The sequence below is a fragment of the Silurus aristotelis genome, assembly GCF_946808225.1.
Source record: "Silurus aristotelis genome assembly, chromosome: 1".
In the NCBI taxonomy this organism is placed as follows: Eukaryota; Metazoa; Chordata; class Actinopteri; order Siluriformes; family Siluridae; genus Silurus; species Silurus aristotelis.
In genome coordinates this window covers 9,583,412-9,601,935 of record NC_139574.1, presented here as the reverse complement: position 1 = coordinate 9,601,935, position 18,524 = coordinate 9,583,412, and the positions used below count along the sequence as shown (strand labels likewise).

General features: G+C 40.6%; 1 protein-coding gene and 1 long non-coding RNA gene across 3 annotated transcripts in view; one reads left to right on the top strand and one right to left on the bottom strand.

The window, feature by feature from the left end:
• The window catches only part of rreb1a (ras responsive element binding protein 1a), a 48,544-nt gene extending 30,539 nt beyond the window's left edge, over window positions 1–18,005 (top strand). For both annotated transcript variants that reach the window (XM_083543741.1, XM_083543742.1), the window contains 9 exons: window positions 3,197–3,286; window positions 3,399–3,562; window positions 8,436–8,589; window positions 8,871–9,016; window positions 10,879–11,068; window positions 11,229–13,758; window positions 13,889–14,053; window positions 14,237–14,989; window positions 15,074–18,005. In XM_083543741.1, coding sequence (XP_083399867.1) covers window positions 3,197–3,286; window positions 3,399–3,562; window positions 8,436–8,589; window positions 8,871–9,016; window positions 10,879–11,068; window positions 11,229–13,758; window positions 13,889–14,053; window positions 14,237–14,989; window positions 15,074–15,549 — 4,668 coding nt within the window. In that variant the 3' untranslated portion in view covers window positions 15,550–18,005. The remainder of the gene's footprint in view (window positions 1–3,196; window positions 3,287–3,398; window positions 3,563–8,435; window positions 8,590–8,870; window positions 9,017–10,878; window positions 11,069–11,228; window positions 13,759–13,888; window positions 14,054–14,236; window positions 14,990–15,073) is intronic.
• Window positions 6,182–10,854, bottom strand: LOC310730792. The gene is made up of 3 exons (XR_014534963.1): window positions 10,397–10,854; window positions 10,176–10,235; window positions 6,182–6,249 (listed from the first exon to the last, which is right to left on the bottom strand). It is a non-coding gene; the product is annotated as an uncharacterized lncRNA (long non-coding RNA).
• Window positions 18,006–18,524: the final 519 nt, after the last annotated feature.

The window sequence follows — 18,524 nt, the reverse complement described above, 5'->3', positions numbered from 1 at the left end:
CCCTCCACTCTTCTGGGAAGATGTTCCACTAGATTTTGGAATGTGCTTGTGGAGATTTGTGTTCATCAGCCACAAAAGTGTTCGTAAAGTCAGGTACTGATGAAGGTGAGGTGAGGAGGTCTCTCTTTCCAATTCATCCCAAAATTGTATAGTAGGGTTGAGATCAGAGCTCAATAGCAGGAGATCTTCTACATATGGCTGGGAAAGTCAGGTGTCCCAAAACTTTTGTCCATACAGTGTAGTTAAATGGGGATGAGGAAATTTCTTATAGGTAAATAAATATGAAACTCTTGATATATTATAATCAAGGCATTTATATGATGTTGAATGTAGCTAGCTTTAGGGCATCTCTATAACTAATTTCCTAAATTGGTTGTTACTCATTTCTAATAATCAAAATTAAAATCTATTAGCGTTATTCAGTACATAAAAGCAGGAAAGCTTACTGTCTCGGCAGTAAAGTCGGATATAATTCAAAATGGTAATATAATTGGTAACTGCTTTTTCTCTTTTCTTTTTCCAGATCATCTTAAAAAGCGCAATAGACAATGCATATTAATATAGAAATGTGTGGGTGTCCATGTGTTCTTCACCCAGACTGTAAAGCCATTAACCAGTGTTATGTGATAGGTAGGGCATAGTGACGGTGTTCTTACATTGGTGTCCGGTGTTTCAAACGTGCAAGTGCGCTCAACAGATATATTTAATGTTCATCATACTAGTAATTTGGCCGCAGTAATGCACCTTAAATGCAGCATTCGAGCACAGCTAAACCGTAGACCATATTTTACTGCGTCAGCTGGAACACTGCAACATTGCTTTCGTATAGTTCACTGGACCAGTAGCAGGTGTGTGTGAGTGTGTGTGAGTGAACACACATGTGGGATGACGCAGGTGAAAGTGTGTGTTCATGCAGACAGTGTCCTCCTGTGCTGAAGCGCAGGGACACATGGTCCTCAATCCCCCTTTTGTACAAGCAGCTCGTCATCACATGGTGCCGATTAAAGCATGCACTTCAGGCCTGTAAGTGCCCTCATGTGGGGATAACAGGTGTTAATTCTGACCCCTCAGTACCCACTCATCCCCCTCTGCCCCTAAAAGCTAGTCCTCTTAAGTTTTCTCAGTGAATGGAAGAACACAGGTTTTAACAAATATATATTTATTGTAATCATTTAAATTAGCATTTTGTTTATGAAATGTATATTTTGACCGAGAGAAGTAGCTGTACAGGTGAACTGAAATTTTGACCTTTTTAATTAAAGAATATTACCAGAAGGCAGAGCCAGGGTTTTCATAATAGCCTTATAAGTCATTCATAAGTGCTTAATAGACTTCACATATCTCACATTATCTCAGAACTATATTACTACCCTCTACACAAGCATTTAATTTTTTTTAATTTGGACATAAAACTACAAAGAGGCAGCTTATTGTAGAATGTAGAATCCAAAAGTAGATTTGAATGATGGCTTTTTCATTACATAAATATAATTTTAATATTATTCAAATGAATAAATGTAAATAAAATATATTTCTTGATTGGACAATTATCCAATGAAATAATTAGTGCTTTAATGTGAATTCGGGTGCCGTAATAGTCTGTCTTCTTTTTTCTTTTTTTGGTCAATAAAACACACACACACACAGCAGGTGAAACATAAATTAATCGGTCAATAAATAAATAAAAAACATTAAAGAGTTAATAGTATATGTTTGGAAAATTTAAAAATATAATGATTAGCTTGAGGCCGTGGCTCTTTTAAATGTTGTTTAATGGTCACAGCGGTGCCTCTCATCAGTCCTCGGTCAGACCCGTACCTTTAATAATAGGTAAATATAGAAATATAGTAGACTAGTAAATTTAGATTTTTGTTTGAGGCCAGTTAATACATGATAAACTGACTGTTTTCAGATCCCAAAGCAGTCTAAATAAGTGTCTCATTTAAGGACAATGATGTTTTATATGTACTTTCTAATCCAAACCAATCCAGCAACTTCAAGGGAAATGTTTGAGTGATTATTATGAAGGACATAAAAAAAAAAAAAGGACTGTTTAGGAGAAATTTTGCACAAAATCAGGCAACTGAATACCACTGTGTTTTTGGAGACACTGATGGTGTACATCATTTTTCTCCGGTTTGACCACAGTTGGCCTTTAGCCCTGTGGGTCTGCCTGTAATCTGGGCGAAACTCTGAACAGCATAAGAGTCATAAACACTGAAGTGTTTGTGCCCTTGATTGATTGTGTGCGCTTGCATTATGTGATTTGGTTCTCGAGCTGTGTGCGTGTGTGATGGCATGCAGGTTGGCGTGCAACCTGGATCTGGCCTTGTGGGAGTGCAGTAAGAGTCGAGCAGAGCTACAAACCGAGCTCAGAGTTAATGATCTGCTCTACTGTCAACATTAGTGGGAGGGAGCACATGGTGTTGGGTTACAATGATCTGCCACTCAAGGTGAAAGAGGAATACGCACACAGCTTACTTTCAGGATGCTTGCTGGACACACATTTATACAAATGCTCCTTTAAATTTGAATGGCCGTTAAGACAAAAGGACAATTTCTTAGAAATGATTATAGTTGAAACAAAACTACAAGTAGCTAAGTGAGTTTCACAGTAGAAAAAGAAAGTTCAAAAAAATGTTCCTAGCTTGTTTCAGTCTGACATGAATAAGATATCTGGGTTCATGTAGTAGGCTGAGACCAACAACCCATGTAAATGGATTAGAGGCCAAATGATCATACACTCTTATTTATCTAGCTGAATATTTATTTAGTCCAGAATCTTATACATACAGTGAGGATCAATAAAAAGTCAAGGGCAGAAGACAAGGCCACCAGATGGGCTTTTACCCACACTCCCTTCTGTTTTTAGCACAGCCAGACCAAAACGGACATGGAGGGCTGGGGTGGGCTGGGCTGGGGCGTTCGTAGGGGCACTTCTGTCAATCATGGAATTGTACTTTATACAGCTATGATTATATTTGTTTATTGTTCTGAATGTTTAGTGCCAGACTGAGGCATCTAACCTGAGTGTTGTTACTGTAATATTATATTGCTGGCATGAATCCAAAACGCTTCACTTACCTGCATTGTGTCTGTCTTATAATATGATGTGCTGTGTGGATATTTCTAACCACATAACACATTTAGAAGAGATGTTTATATTTGTGTGTGTGTGTGTGTGTGTGTGTTTTAGGATGCCAAGGATGACTCAGGACCTCTCATCTGTCCACTGTGTGACAAAAATTGTCAAACTCAGCACCAGCTTACAATGCATATTCGCCAGGTAATACACACACACACACACATGCATGTTTAAACCGCAACTGAGATTCTACATTATTGATTATAGTGTATATATAGTTTATAATATAACATTATAATTGTTCTCTCTTCAGCATAACTCTGATACTGGAACTGCAGATCACTCATGCAGTATTTGTGGAAAGTGCCTGAGTTCAGCCAGCTCTTTGGACCGCCACATGTTGGTACACAGTGGTGAAAGGCCATACAAATGCTCTGTGTGCAACCAGACCTTCACCACCAATGGCAACATGCACAGGTCAGAAACACGAAAAACTATTTCAGGCCTTTGTTTGGGAAGATGGCTACCATAACACTTTTTCTCAGGCCATTAGAAGCTGCTGTGTATCTGAGGCCTTCAAAAGGATGATACGTCTGGTGTAATGCTTTCTTTTAGGGAACTTGAGCTAGGATTGAAGCAGCTATACTGTCTTTTTTGGCTTTTAAACTTATGCAAGTGTACATTTACACAGGTTCAGTCTTGTTAAATGGCGCTCCGGGATAATTCATTCCAGCAGATTTAAATACAATAAACACATTTGAATGAGGTTCTTGAATCGATCTGATAATGTTTGTCTGCAGTGAGAAGATGATTTAACAGGAACTGAAAGAAATGTGGTGGTTTACAGGTTTTGAGAGTTTAACATATTTAAAATAGGTTCTGTTGGAGTTGGAGAGCTGTGTTTCTGAGAGATCTAAATACTGTGCACAATAATACTGCTTTAAAAAAAAAAATCTTCTATTGATATCATTAGTTAATTTAGTCATAAATTATTAACCACATCTTGTGTTCAGTTGAAAGTCCACTTTCTCACACACTCTTTTAAAAGATTTTACTAGTCAGCCAAAAAACTAAGTCCAAATAGAAACAAACTACTTTTTAGGTAAGTAAGCAACATTTAACCATTGGATGGTTGAAACATTCGATACTTGTAAACCACAGCATTTTATACTTATAAAAGTCCGACAAGGAAGTGACGAAGCTCACTGGCAATGCAGTGAAACAGTTTTACAAAGAAAACAACAAAAACCAATCAGGTTTATTTTAATGGGAAACACTAAAGCAGTTAAGATGGGGCCAAGAGCACACGTCTGAACAGTGCTGATGAGTATTCGTACAGGTGACTCATCTGTGGTGGTTAAGCAGGAGTGTGTGTGTGTGTGTGTGTGTGTGTGTGTGTGTGTGTGTGTGTGTGTGTGTGTGTGTGTGTGTGTGTGTGTGTGTGTGTGTGTGTGTGTGTGTGTGTGTGTGTGTGTGTGTGTGTGTGTGTGTGTGTGTGACAATGAGCGTGTATGACAGAGATGTGATTGAGTGAAGTGGACTATTTAGACAGACACCTGTGGCTTCCTGCCTCATGTTTAGGCTCCAACGACGAGGTATAATCCCAAGATTAGCAATGACTGTGTATCCTGGAGGATTCAGCATTATGTGTGTGTGTGTGTGTTTGAGGGAGACATCTCCCACTCTGATGCAAGATTCTTAGAGGCTCACATTTTCTAGCTCCTGTCTGAAGGCACTTAGTAGACATGACAAGTCAGGGCTGGTATATACTTCTCTGTTAAAACGGTTTTGCATTGGAACACAGATGGGTGTGTGTGTGTGTGTGTGTGTGTGTAAGGGAGTGAATTTTGTCTACAGCGCTGCATCAGTGCTACATCGACAATGAGCAGACTAACGGTGATTGGTTGAGGTAGGAAGGTGTGACCCCTTTGAAGCATGTTGTATCAAGAGTGTCAGAGTAATGTTGGTCGAACACGAACATGAATGGAATGAGGGGTGCGACTTTGGGGGGGGAGAAAACCCTTTTAAATATACGACATCCAGTTGGCTTTCTTGACACTTTCTGTGGAGAGAATCTGAACATTTCCAAACCATTCCATTTTGATTACTTTTTTGATTACTTAACTATACAGTATCAGTGATTTAAAAGCAGAATGTCAACAGCTGCTGCTGCTTCTCCATTCATTCAGCCAATAGTTTCTCTCTTTGTCTGCCCCCTAGTGGATACGTTCATGTTTTTGTGCAGACACCGCTATCTTCACAAAATGTTCACAAGTGTTCCCAAATACACAGAAGTATAAATCAAGCCTCAATGTGTTAGGATAACGATCCGAAACTCTTTTCTCGTAATGCTGGTTCGGCAGAGCAGCACCACTGAACGGTTCAGCTTCTTCACTCTTCTAACGCAGCTAATTGGCTATTGAAAGGCTTTCATTAGCTAATGAGGTTAGTCAGGAATGTTTGAGTAGGGGATTGTTTAAACAGTACACAGTGTGTGTGTATGCGCTTCTCTTAGAGATAGAAATAAAAAATATCTGGTTGATTACTTTTTTTTGCAAAAATTGAAATAGAAGTGCAGCGAAAGTTGATTTTTTGAAAGACAGTTTTTGAAGTATGAACAGAAATCGAATGAATAAGTGAACATCTCGACTGTTTACCTAGCAATGAAAAACATGCAGAAGCAGTAGATGATTTTTATTTTTTTCGATATTGAATATATATTTTCGTTGCTTAATACATCATTTTAAAACGATTATAATTGGATTAGTATTTGATGTACTAATAATATAACATCTCCGATTAAAAGTTTTTTTTACCAAAATGTATTTGTAATATTGGCATCATGAAATGACTTTAGAGTTACTTACTGTGATGTGTAACTGATTAAACATTGGTTTGTTTGTTTGTTGTTTATTAATTTATTTATTTAATTACATCAATCATTTTTCATCATTGACTTGCTGGGGCATTGCTAGCAAAATTTCAACAACGCATTTTTGCTGAAAGTTTAATTTAAGTAACATCAGACATTCTCCTTTAAAAAACACACACACACACAAAAAGAATAAACTCTTGATTCTCCCTTTTTTTTTTTTTTTTTTTTTTTTCTTCTTTCTTCAGTAGTTTGTCCTGAACCTCGCCCTGATGCTGCACCACCACCCTGCCTGCATTGGGTTACAGACAAGACAAGTGTGTGACTGAGATAGTAGATGGGCGTTGGTGTGTATGTGTGTGCGTGTGTTTTTGTGCACGTTGAGGTACTTGTGGATGTGCACAGAGACAGTTTATTATGAAAGAAGGATTGTGCAGGAAACTGGTGTCTTTGAAGCGCTTCCCTCTCCGTTTTCACATGTGGTATCTTCTACCACCAGGTTGTGGTGGTGGAGGGGCAAGCACCAACATCCTCCCTGAGGCTCAGGGGCTGATGGTGTTGAGGCATGGAGGAGGGGGATTAAAAGACAGGGAGTGAGACTGAACTCCAACAGTTTTACCTGAATGAACACTGGAGAACAGAAATACAAACCTATTTTTCAGTGTGAGGCTGTTAATCAAACATGAGCTGCTGAAAGTTCTGCTTGTTGATGAGTGATAAGTTGAGAAACTGGTCTGTTTGCCTTTCTTCACTGCCTCTCAGTTTGCTTTCTCAGTGCTTGTATAGCTGTAAGAATGTACTCTTCCTCCTTTTTCATACTCATTGTTTAGTCAAGTTCAACAGCATTGTCTTATTTACAAGGCACCTAAGTTAACGTTGCTAGCAGTTTATGTACGTGTTTTCATGCTGTTGCAAACTGTGATGCATGAGGTACTGTAGCTGTCTATGTTGTTGGCAAGGCGGCCACCATTTTGTGCCAAAGCATCACATGGAAATGGGGGCAGGGAGGAGGGAGTCACCGTTGTCAAGGAGAATGAGAGAGATCACAACTGACAGAGGAGGGTGGCCACACACGAGCCGATTGGCTGCTTTTATTTGCTTAAACTCCTCCAGCGTTCGTTACACTGCTAAACGGCCACGGAGTTAAGAGTAGTGCCCTTGGTGTGACTTTGTATAGGAAACATGACAACACAGCGCCCCCTGTCTTCATACTGTGGTGCTGTGTTGGAATGTCAGGAATGGACTTGTTGAGGCTTCAACAAGTTTTATGATCCTTCACACATCAGCTAGCTGACTGCTTATAATTTCTTAAAGAAACACCTAGGATTCAAGGGTAGGAAGCATACAACAAATAAAACCGGGGCGGCAGTTCTCTTATCAGCGTGTCTTCAGCCTTGTCAATGTTTTTCTGCTACTAAAGTATTTTCAGAAAGATTGAACAGCTTAAACTTATCATACACTTGTAGGACATATGTCATGATCTCCATCCATCCAGTTGTGGTTCGCTGACTCGGCAGTGCAAGTCTGCTGTGATTTGTCAAGCTCTAAGTTTGAGTCAAGAGCAGAGAAATTCTATTCAAATCCCCACTTGGGCGGCAAATTCTCTGCCTGCTATTAATACACTTCTGAGTGAAAGATGAAACTCAGATGACCAGAGATGGGGATTTATTTTTTTTCACACATGCACAAGTGCAAATTCTCTTCACATGCAAAAAATAGCCAGAGAGAATTGGTAGTAAAATGTGAAAGAGATGCACATAGTCAATACATGTTTTGATGCGTGTATCTGAAACTTGTTAGCACAGGCCTGTTACAGAACACGTTAGTAAACTTTGATCTTTTGCCCAAGTCGGTTTGCTGTAAATCTTTTTTAACTTTTCTTGGCATGGAGCGTGAGACCCATAGGTATACCAGAAGAAAGTAGACGAGAGAAAAAAAAAACGAGATGATTGTAATTTTAGGACTAAAACATGAATATCCTTCATGTATACCAATCAAAAAAAAGATTTTGGTTTCCTGAACTCTAAAATGAAGAGGACTTACCCCTGGGTCTTTTCATGGAACATTGCCTATTCCTGTGCATGTTATCCATTTAAGGGCATGCACATGCATGGGGATAATTGCAGGGGGGGGGGTTTAGGCCATTAGTGCTTTTCCTCTTGGTGATATTTTCATCAGGAAGCATGGATGATTTCTCGGTCCAGTTTTACTTGAAAATGATCCATTAATCAGGCACCAAATGAGTAACCCACCCAGTTGGCTTAGTTATCTGATGTTTTTCAATTCAAGTCAAGAACATGCTGGTCATTTAAGCATCAAGTTCAAAGGTGAACCATAATGAAATGTATTTATTAAAGAAAATTAGTGACTGTATGTTTTGGATTCCAGCATAAAATGCAATGCATTTATAAGATGCTGTTCATTTGTTTAAAACACACTGGAAGTTCAATCTTTTTTTTTTTTTTCCACTTTTTTTAGGCACATGAAGATCCATGATAAAGATCCTTCCCTTTCCAGTCCCACCAGCCCTCCAGCTTCCGGTAAACGGAAACGCCCCTCTGCTGTTATTTCAAAGAAGAAACCCAGCCAGAATGAACACGGAGAACAATCTAATGAACCATCCAATAAAAGGGTTAGATTTGTGGCTGTTATATGCATTGTGATTTTTTCCATGATTTGATTGGTCTGTTGGTTGAACATCCTGAATTAAATCAAACGATTAAAGGATAAATTGATGCTACTTCTATAAGATTATGTCCAGATATACATTAGATGTCTAAAAATCTATATTAATATGTATAATGATTACTTATTACATACCGTACCTAGTCACGACATATTTAATTTACTATAGTCACACCCATACATCCCAAGATCAACATGTGTGAGTGACATTGCTCTGTCCTTCTGTAGCTGCTTTTAAAAGGTGGTGGAGTGGATGATCAGACGGTGAGCAAGGGGCAGGAGGGGCAACTGCCATGCCCCATCTGCTTCAAAACTTTTAGCTCCAAAAATGACCTGGAAACACATATGGAAACCCATCCAGACACTGCACTCAGGTTTGAACAGTACATGTGCACAAGAATAATATTCTGCTTTCATGGCTATATGCATACAAATGAAACATACAGCTCTACCTGGATTATGCTAAAAGTTGTAAATGAAGAGGAAAAGTTTAGTTTTAGTGCTTATCTGTGCAGATTATGGTAGTTCCCTCACTATATATATATATATATATATATATATATATATATATATATATATATATATATATATATATATATATATATATATATATATATATATATATATATATATATATAGTGCGATAGAGGACAATAGAGGTTGGAGGTTTAGGCAGGACTGTAGCAGTTGCTAGGAGATTATGGCGGCGTTCTTTGTGCCGAAATGGTCATAATTTAACACATCCGAGCAGAGAACATCCTCTTGCATACCAATCAGGGTGTTGTTTCATGGTCTTGCCTATAGCTTCTATAATTGCTGTCGTTTTCGCCATCATTGAACATTTTAAAGACTTCTGTTGTCCTGTTTGTGGATTTTTGGACTTAATGGACTTAAAATAAAGCGAAATTTCATATTTGGAGGGCTTTAGGGTCAACTTAAAGTTTGCTGAGTAACGTGTATGGAGAAAGGTCATACCTGAGTGCTTCTAATGGTGTTTGTTCAGTCAGAAGAAGTTTAACGGATTCATCCCTTCCCCCCGTTTGGCCTCTAGGCACCAGAGTAGGGAGTGGTGTTGAGAAGAGAGAGGGAGGAAATCAGGGAGGAAAGAGGAAGGAGGGGGGAAAGTACCATGTAGGTTGTGTGTGTGTCTGTGCGTGGTGAGGGGATTTAATGAGTCACAGAAGTAGACTTGAGGACGCAGCCGGCTGGACCTCTCAGTTGGGGGTGGGGATGAGTATCCTTGGAGACATCACAGTCCACAGACTCTAGCCCTAAAACTCACTCATGCAATAACCAACTTTTCTGAACACCAAGTTAATGGGTAGTTTCATGGAGCTGGTTCATTCTGAGGTGAGCCCTGCCTGGATTCGGTTTCACAGCACAATTATTGTATGCAAGTGGAGCAAATTTAGCACTAATCCTATGTAATCACTAGAGCTAAGAGAGCTAGTTAAGAGGATCTAGGCTGCAGTGAATAAGGTGATTAATAGGGCTGAGTGTAGACCACAAGCATGCAAATTCAGCGATGCTCACATGATGTAGACTTGTCGTCTGTCTCTCCCAGTTGCACGCTGTTACACATCCAGTCACACACTGAAAGGCATCCAGTAATAAAGAGAGTTAGCACTTTGGTTATGTGAGACTCCCTCAGGGGGGTATGAAATAACAAACAAAATATCGCAGTGACTAATTACAAAAAGAAACAACAGATTTGGCAGTTAGGTTGCAGTTTTTTTTTCTTGTCTAACACTCACGGAAATGTGCATCTAGGTTAGATAAAATATCAGCCCTCAAACTGTGGAAGCACACCTGCCATCTTGCTAGATTGGTCACACCACGAGTGTGTGTGTGTGTGTGTTTGCGCTTTTAGATAAAGCAGCTTACGGTCACCACAAACACCTCGGGGCAGTGGTGAGAGGTGTGGCCATTGATAAGAGCTGTGCTCAACGTCATAGACAATCGCCAGCTGTCTAACAGTGCCAGACAAACAGAAATGGAGAACTACCAGTTATTTCCAGAGTTATCTTTCACCAACCATTATTTAGCATATAAACAGCCTTAATTTAACCCAAATTTGACCCTACGTTTTTATTGCCATATTTGCAGTTGTATAATACAATTTAATCCTACTTGATTCATCAGTGTTACTCAACAATCACAAATATTGCTTAATTTTTTTTTTATTATGTCTGTTTAGTGAAGCGCCACGTTCTCAAATATACTCAATTCTTCACAGGTGTGAGCACTGTTGCATCTCATTTCGGACACATCGAGGTTTGCTTCGTCACAATGCAGCCATCCATAAAAAGCTGCCAACTGACCCCAGTGGACGTCCGTTCATTCAGAACAATCCCTTCATACCCCAAGGCTTTAATGATCTGGTTTTCATTGACTTCTCCTGCCACAAATTCCCTCACATTGCCCAGGTACTTGCCTGAATTTGTGTCAATTTACAAATATTTTCAGCTCGTAGTAAACAGTAATTTTAAAGTTTTAATGATGTGGTATTTATTATGTTGTAGGTTGCTGATAAATAATAATACTCCTTAGATATATGAGTAATTATTGAATTGTTCAATTTAATAGGTTTGGTGTGAAACCAATCTACGGCGCAGCACTAGCAAGCTTCATTGCTTTGTGTGTGAGACCTGTGACAAAGCTTTCCCTTTAAGTGTGGCATTAGACTTGCACAAGTCCACACATGACAAATCTGAAAATAAGGAAAACTCTAGTTCCTCCAAGCCTTCCAATTCAGAAGCCCCTGTTTCTGAGAAAAGTAGCTTCATGAGCTCACTGGGTTTGCAACACATTTCTCAGGTCAAACCTGTACCCTCAGAGGAGGATGCCTTGCAAGCAAAGTTAGACAGCATCCGTGTAATCCATGTGGAGCCATCACTGGTCCAAAACGAGTCAAGCTTTCTTAGTGGGATTAGCCTGTCTCTGGTGGATCCATCGTCTCTTCGGGGTCTGTCTCAAAACGATGCCCTCAAACTCCTTTCCTTACAGCCATTTGAGACCGGTTTTCTCGTCCAGCCAGATGGTGGAATGGTAGTAAAGCCAGTTAATGGTGAGACTGGAATGGAGCTGGCTGACATACAGCAGATCCTCAAAGTGGCCTCTGCTGCACCAAACCAGATCAGCCTCCCTCCCTTGTCAAAGGCACCATGCAGTGCAGTGCAGTCAAACTACAAGCAGATGCCTCCACTCAAGCCAAAGCCTTTAGTGGCTCCCAGGACCAACATGACAACCTCCACACCTCCCCCCCTTTTAAGCACCCAGCAGGCATCCCTTGGTTGCATCAGCCCAAGTCTACCACCACCTGCTGGCCAGTTTCCAAAGGCTGCTAAGGAAATGTCTCCATCCTCATCTTCATCTTCTACTTGCAATCAAGCTTCTATTGAAAAAATGGAAATGGAAGCTGATTACATGGGTGATGCCCACACTCCCATGGACACAGATGATCAACAAATAAAGCAGGCAGAAGACAAACTAAGGGAACCACTGGGAAAGAAAGGAGCAAGTCGCAAAGGGTCATACCCCTGTCGTTTTTGTGACCAGGTATTTGCCTATTCAGGGGTATTACAAGCACACATGCGTTATCATCTTGGTATCTTGCCCCATCAGTGTAACATCTGTGACTATGTTGCTCCTGACAAAGCTACACTGATTCGTCATCTACGCACTCACAGTGGTGAGCGACCATACGTCTGTCGAGTCTGCCATTACCCATTCACTGTTAAAGCTAACTGTGAGCGCCACCTTCGCAAGAAACACATGAAGAACACTCGTAAGGAAATTGAGAAAAATATCAAGTATGTCACCTCTTCCACATTGATGCCTGATACATTAGAACAAAATGGCTTAGGTGACGCTACTTGTTGTTTATGTGGCGAGGACCTTAAGACCTCCCGAGCCCTACAAATCCACATGCGTGTACACAATGGCTTCCAGAGAAAGCCATTCGAGTGTAAAAGTTGTGGAGCAACCTTTCTGGCAAAACGTAATTGTATCCATCATCTACTAAAACAGCACCCTGAGATTAAAGAGCAGGACATAGAACAGCATATAGCTACCATCACTGTTGCTTCTTCTCGAATGAGTTCTAAACCTTCTTCAGCCAACGGAATGCCCCCGAGTGCTTTGCTCTGTCCCATTAAAGTGGAGGATCTAAGTTTCTATTCCGCAGATCAGGACCAACCGCTGGACTTCTCGAACAAAAACCGGGGGAGCAACAACGCTGGAAACATCAGTGATTCTCTTAGAATCAAAGTAGAGTCTGCCACCTATGAGGATTCCATGGAGCCCATCGATCTCTCTATTCCCAAGAAACCTATTAAAAAGATAAAGATAAATACTGATGCAATTTTGCAAAGAGAAGTTAAAAAGGAACAGACCTACCTTAACATAATGGATCACACACCTGCCCCAGGCGTACATAACGATAGAGCCATTGATGAGAAACCACAGCAGCTTGGGTGCTACCAGCTTCCCACTGCCTTGACCACTGTAGGTCCAACAAGAGCAGCAGGTAGTGCCTTGCGTCTAAAGCCCCTGCTACCTAAACCAAGTAATGCAGGTGTGAAGGAGCTCCCACCCTTGGCCTCTATTGCCCAGATTATATCATCTGTCTCTGGTGCTCCAGACCTCCTGAAACGAGACAGCCCTAATGGCTGTTCTGATTCTGTCTCGGATGCCTCAGCTGAGGAGCTTCACCAAGAGGGATCCAAAAGGAGAAGCAATAAAAAGCAAGCCATCATTAAAGCTCGGGAAAAACCTGCCATGAATTCAACAGACCCTAGTGTTGACCTTGAGTCCAGTGGAGAATTTGCCAGTGTGGAGAAGATGCTGGCCACCAGTAATGCCAATAAATTTAGCACCTATTTAAAAAACAACATAATGGAGCTAGAAAGGAAAGAAGAAGAAGAGTCATGCAATGGGGACAAGAAGGAAGCAAATGATGAAAAAGACATGCAGGCCAAGCAGACCTCACCTCCCCTGCAGTCCAAAGGGAAGAAGAATGCATATTCAAACTCTGTGCAAAAAATGACTTGCCCATTCTGTCCCAGAGTCTTTCCATGGGCCAGCTCACTCCAGCGCCACATGCTGACGCACACAGGTAATGTGCAAACCATCTCGTTTTAAGGTCTTCGAATGTCTGTAATCTTGAATACTGTTTTAGTATTTGAAATAAATAAATACATTTTTAACATGTGGCATAATTTGGTCAATGTTTGTGTTTGGTTTAGGTCAAAAACCGTACCCTTGTCCCAAATGTGAAGCCCTGTTCTCAACCAAGTCGAACTGTGAGCGCCATCTTTTGCGCAAGCACGGTGTAACCAACAGAAATCTTCGGCAAAATGGTTCCCTACCTAAATCCAAGGATTCGGAGGAGTGCTCACCAGAGAGTGCAGGTAAGGAGGAAGAGTGAGACTGTCATAACCTTACTTTGGTTAAAACAAGAGTAAAAATTATTATACCTTCAATTTTATGTAACGCTGTCACAGACATTGATTTTTTTTACAAGTACAAATGGGACCCTTGAGTTTATATACATACACTGCAGTGTTGTAATATATTTAAATTTTGTGTTCTAGAGAGCATGTCTGAAACAGAGCTCCCTAGTGGCGAGGCAATGGAGCTGACAATTTGTGGACCTGAAAAGCCCACAGCATCGGATGCTGAGAAACCCTCCCCAGCCAAGCCTACAGAGGCAGCTGCAGTAAAGACTCTCCTCCACCAGGGGGAGCCAGAACACCAAGATGTACACAAGTCATTAAAGAGAAGAAGCACTGTAAATGACGACGACACTCACAGCAATAAGAGCCTGGACCTGAACTTTGCCAGCAAATTAATTGACTTTACATTCTCAGAGGGTGAACAACAGAGGTCCTCTCCTGCTTTAGAGAGCGATTCACATGAACAAGAAGAGTCCAAGCTGACCTGCAAGAGCTGCAACAAGAGCTTCAGATACGCTGCCACTCTGGCACGACATGAAAAAGTTCACATAATAGAAAGTGTAGTTGACACCACTAGCATGGACCTCAAGGTGGACGACACAGCAGAGTCTTGTGAACTGAAAGAGGATGATGTAGAAAATGAGGTGGAGAAGGTGGAGCGAAACGGGATAGCCGAATGTGAAGAAGCAGGCAGTGCGATGGACAGTGGCTCTGAGGAGGACAGGGAGGAGAGGAGTGATGAAGAAGGAGGACCAACAGAACCAAAGAGCGGTGATGGGAATGCTGTATTGTCTAGGAGCAAATCAGATAAGAGGAAGAAGATATGCGGGGTGTGTGGCAAACGCTTCTGGAGCCTACAGGACCTGACGAGACACATGCGCTCTCACACAGGTAAGAACAGTTTAAATGAATAAGTATTCAATTCCGTATCTCAATTTTTATCCTTTTAATGCTTCAACCAATGTGTTTTACCAGGCGAACGGCCCTACAAGTGTCAGACCTGTGAACGCACATTCACCCTGAAACACAGCCTGGTCAGACACCAGCGCATACACCAAAAACCCCGTGGTGCAGATGGAGAAAACGGCAGAGCTGGAGATGAAGATGGATTCAGCGGTGGCTCAGCCAGTGAGCGGGAATCCACTCCCACCAGCACGAACCCTCCATCTGAAAACGAGAGTGAAAGCATTAAGGAGAAAGTGTGTGCGTCTGCCTCCATCACCAAAAGTAAGACAGAACTTAATACAGAAGCTTCGGTCACAGAGAAGACACAATCCACGCCAGCTGCAAAGACACCCAAAGAGCCTCCAGCAGAGGATCTAGCTTCAGATTCACCCACAGGGGGGGAGCAACCAGCTGGATTTCTCCAAGGCCTGCTGGAGATCCATTCCAAGCCTGACATTGAGCGCATCCTCCCTACCAGTGAGCCTCCTCTCGTCGGGGTGGAGTGAAAGAGTAACCACAGTGCCATACATTTGGTATTTTTGTAGTGCAACATCTTTTAAACATCAACAAAAAGACCATTTACAAGTGCCTTGCTACTTTTGTTTTGCTATATCTTTATCTACTACCAGATGATTTAGATTTTAGAGCATTTTATAAATACCTGTTTTTTTTGTTTTGTTTTTTTGAAAATGCCACATTAAGCAATACATAAATGAACAATTGATTATAATGATTCGTATATGATTAAGGGACTAAACAGAGAATGGTCATACGAGGCTGCAAAAAGCTGGCACATGGCTACTAAGACTACTGTGTGACTATTTGTGCATATGAGTTAAACTGGAACATGTACAACTGCGCTTATTGTTCAAAGGGCTGTTCATGGACTCGGGAAACTTTCACTTCCAGTGATACCAAGTTCTCTAGATGACCTGAAATAGCTGAATGAATAAAATCTATCCTGGCTTTTGTACTACATAGCAGAGGGCATGACAAGCTGCAAAGGTTTCAGTCTGGAAGGCAAAGCTGCACTCTGGGTAATTCTATAAGCAGTGTGCAACAACTCTCAGCATATAATATCTGGGCAATATTTGCCTATAATAGCATGGTTTCCTTTCCAGCTACACTGACCATCGTCAGACATCCTGTTTTAACTTTGGTTTTTGGAAGAAAGTGAAGGACAGATTTTTTTTTTTACTGAGGAAAGCACAGTTGTTGTTTTTTTTTTTTGTTTGGTTTTATATATATATATATATATATATATATATATATATAAAGGGCTCAATAAGAAGGGCTCTAGCTCCAGTATCACCTACAAAACACAAACAGATCTCAAGAGAATGAGAGTTCTGTGTCCAGGTTAAATGTCTTCCAAAACCCTTTTACTTCAAGCCTTACGCGTGTTTCTCCAGAGGATTTAAACAGGCATCCAAATGCGAATTCTTTTGTCAATACTTGAAAGCTGTCACCCTGCTGCCTCCTGTCTGGCTACGCCACCAGTTCCAGGACCACCATCATCCTCCTCCTGAGCATCTCTCCTAGTAGGATATCAGGTCAATCATATGATCTCACATGGGGTAATTATACCTTTCCTCAGACATGCAAGTCAACCTCAAAGAGCAGCAACGAACTGGCAAAGTAATTTCTTTCTTTTTTTAAAGACTAGTCCTTGCTGACTGGATGACACCCTTTTACCACAGTCACCTCTGGTGTTTTACCAGAAACAAAGACCTTTTGAATTAGTTGTTCGAGTTCTATGAAAGAGTATTAATAAGCGAGCATTTCTTTAACAGGTGATGAGCAATCTGGTATTGGACGACATATTTCCTCACCGCAGTGGCCACTGGCACAAGACTAGTGTTGGATGAACTTGAATGAAAAATGCAATCTCTTACTCAGTCTGTGTATTGTTTTCTGAGATTTTCCTAATGCCTTTTCCTGGGTTGCTACGTGTGAGTGTGTTGCGTTTGTATCCATGTGCGTGTATATATTCCTGTTTCGAATGCACACGGACTGTTTTAAATGTATTTATTGTAGCCCAGTGTGGGTGAAGAAGTAAAAATATGGAGAAGCCATGTATTATGCTGCAGAGAGAAATATTTCTGATTCAATACTTTAGTTGCCCAGCTGATCTGGGACTCCCCCCTTAACCCCCCCCCCCCCTTAACCCCCCCCCCCCCCTTCTAGCAATAATCACTATCGATCCAAAGGCTTTATTTAGATGTTTTTATGTTTTATAGACTATGTGGTCTATTTTGTCTCTTTTTTTTTTGGGTTATCATTATATCACTATTATATCAGTTTGGATGAAATATGAGTTGTTTTTTTCCCTTTGATATACAAGGCATATAAAACTGTGAAATCTATTGTTGTTTGTTTTTTTTCTGTTATGGGTAAATCTTTAGGGTAGTTTTGCATGTTAACCTTTTTATGTTCTATTAAATGGGTTTTTTTCTTTCCTTCCTTCTTACACTGTCTTGCTCTCAGGGTTTTTACATGATGCTTATTTGAAATGTACCTTCCTGAGTTGCAAATATTCTCCCCAACTCTTGATTTTGGAACAAGTTGAACTGTCAATCACTACTTCTAGCACTTGACTGTGAATTAAACCGAGTGGGGTGGATATACTAAAATCCATGTACACCCACATTCCTTTCATCACTTTGCTTTTTTTTCCCTGTGTTGTTCATTTCCTCCTGGTTCCTTCATGCCTGTTTTTTCCTTCTCATATGGCAAAAACTAGAAAAATGTACAGTCTTGCCGCCTGGCTCTGATTGATGTTAAAGGGAGCTTCACGTCGCTGCTACACACAAAAAGTAATTCTACTGGACTTGAACGGAACCAGAATCATCGATAGTATTTTGGTACACTACTCCTGCTTTTCACATGAGTGCTTTGAAATCAGAAATTTAAGCTGTTCTGTATCAAACCTTTAAAGCAATAAAATTGTATTAATGCAAAATGTCTTGTATGTCCGTTTCGTGTGTAAAGAAATGTTTTAGGTTCCTCTAACAGACTAAAGGCATATCAGGTTTACATGGTGACTGTGTTAGTCTCCTGGGGTGCTATAATACTACTGACTTTTAATATTGAAAGGATGGCATTCCACTGTACTCCCTGTAGAGGAGCCCAAATATAAACTGGACCTGGAGTTCACTACTGTTTGTATGATTTCATTTTTACATTTATTTTCAGCAGATGTATTCATCCAGAGCGACTAACAATTTATTTCATTTATACAACTGAGCAATTGATGCTTATGGATCTTGCTCAAGGGCCCAACAGTTGCATGCTGGTGGCGCTGGGAATTGAACTCATGACCTTCCAGTCAGAAGCTCAGTATCTTTATAATTTAGGTGCCAGTTTTAATTTTCTTTGCTCGTTTCTCATTTTCCTGCATAGCTTTTAAATTTATATTATAATTTATGCACTAGAATAAATTAATCATTACAGCTCACATTCAGCTTTTTTTTTAACTGGG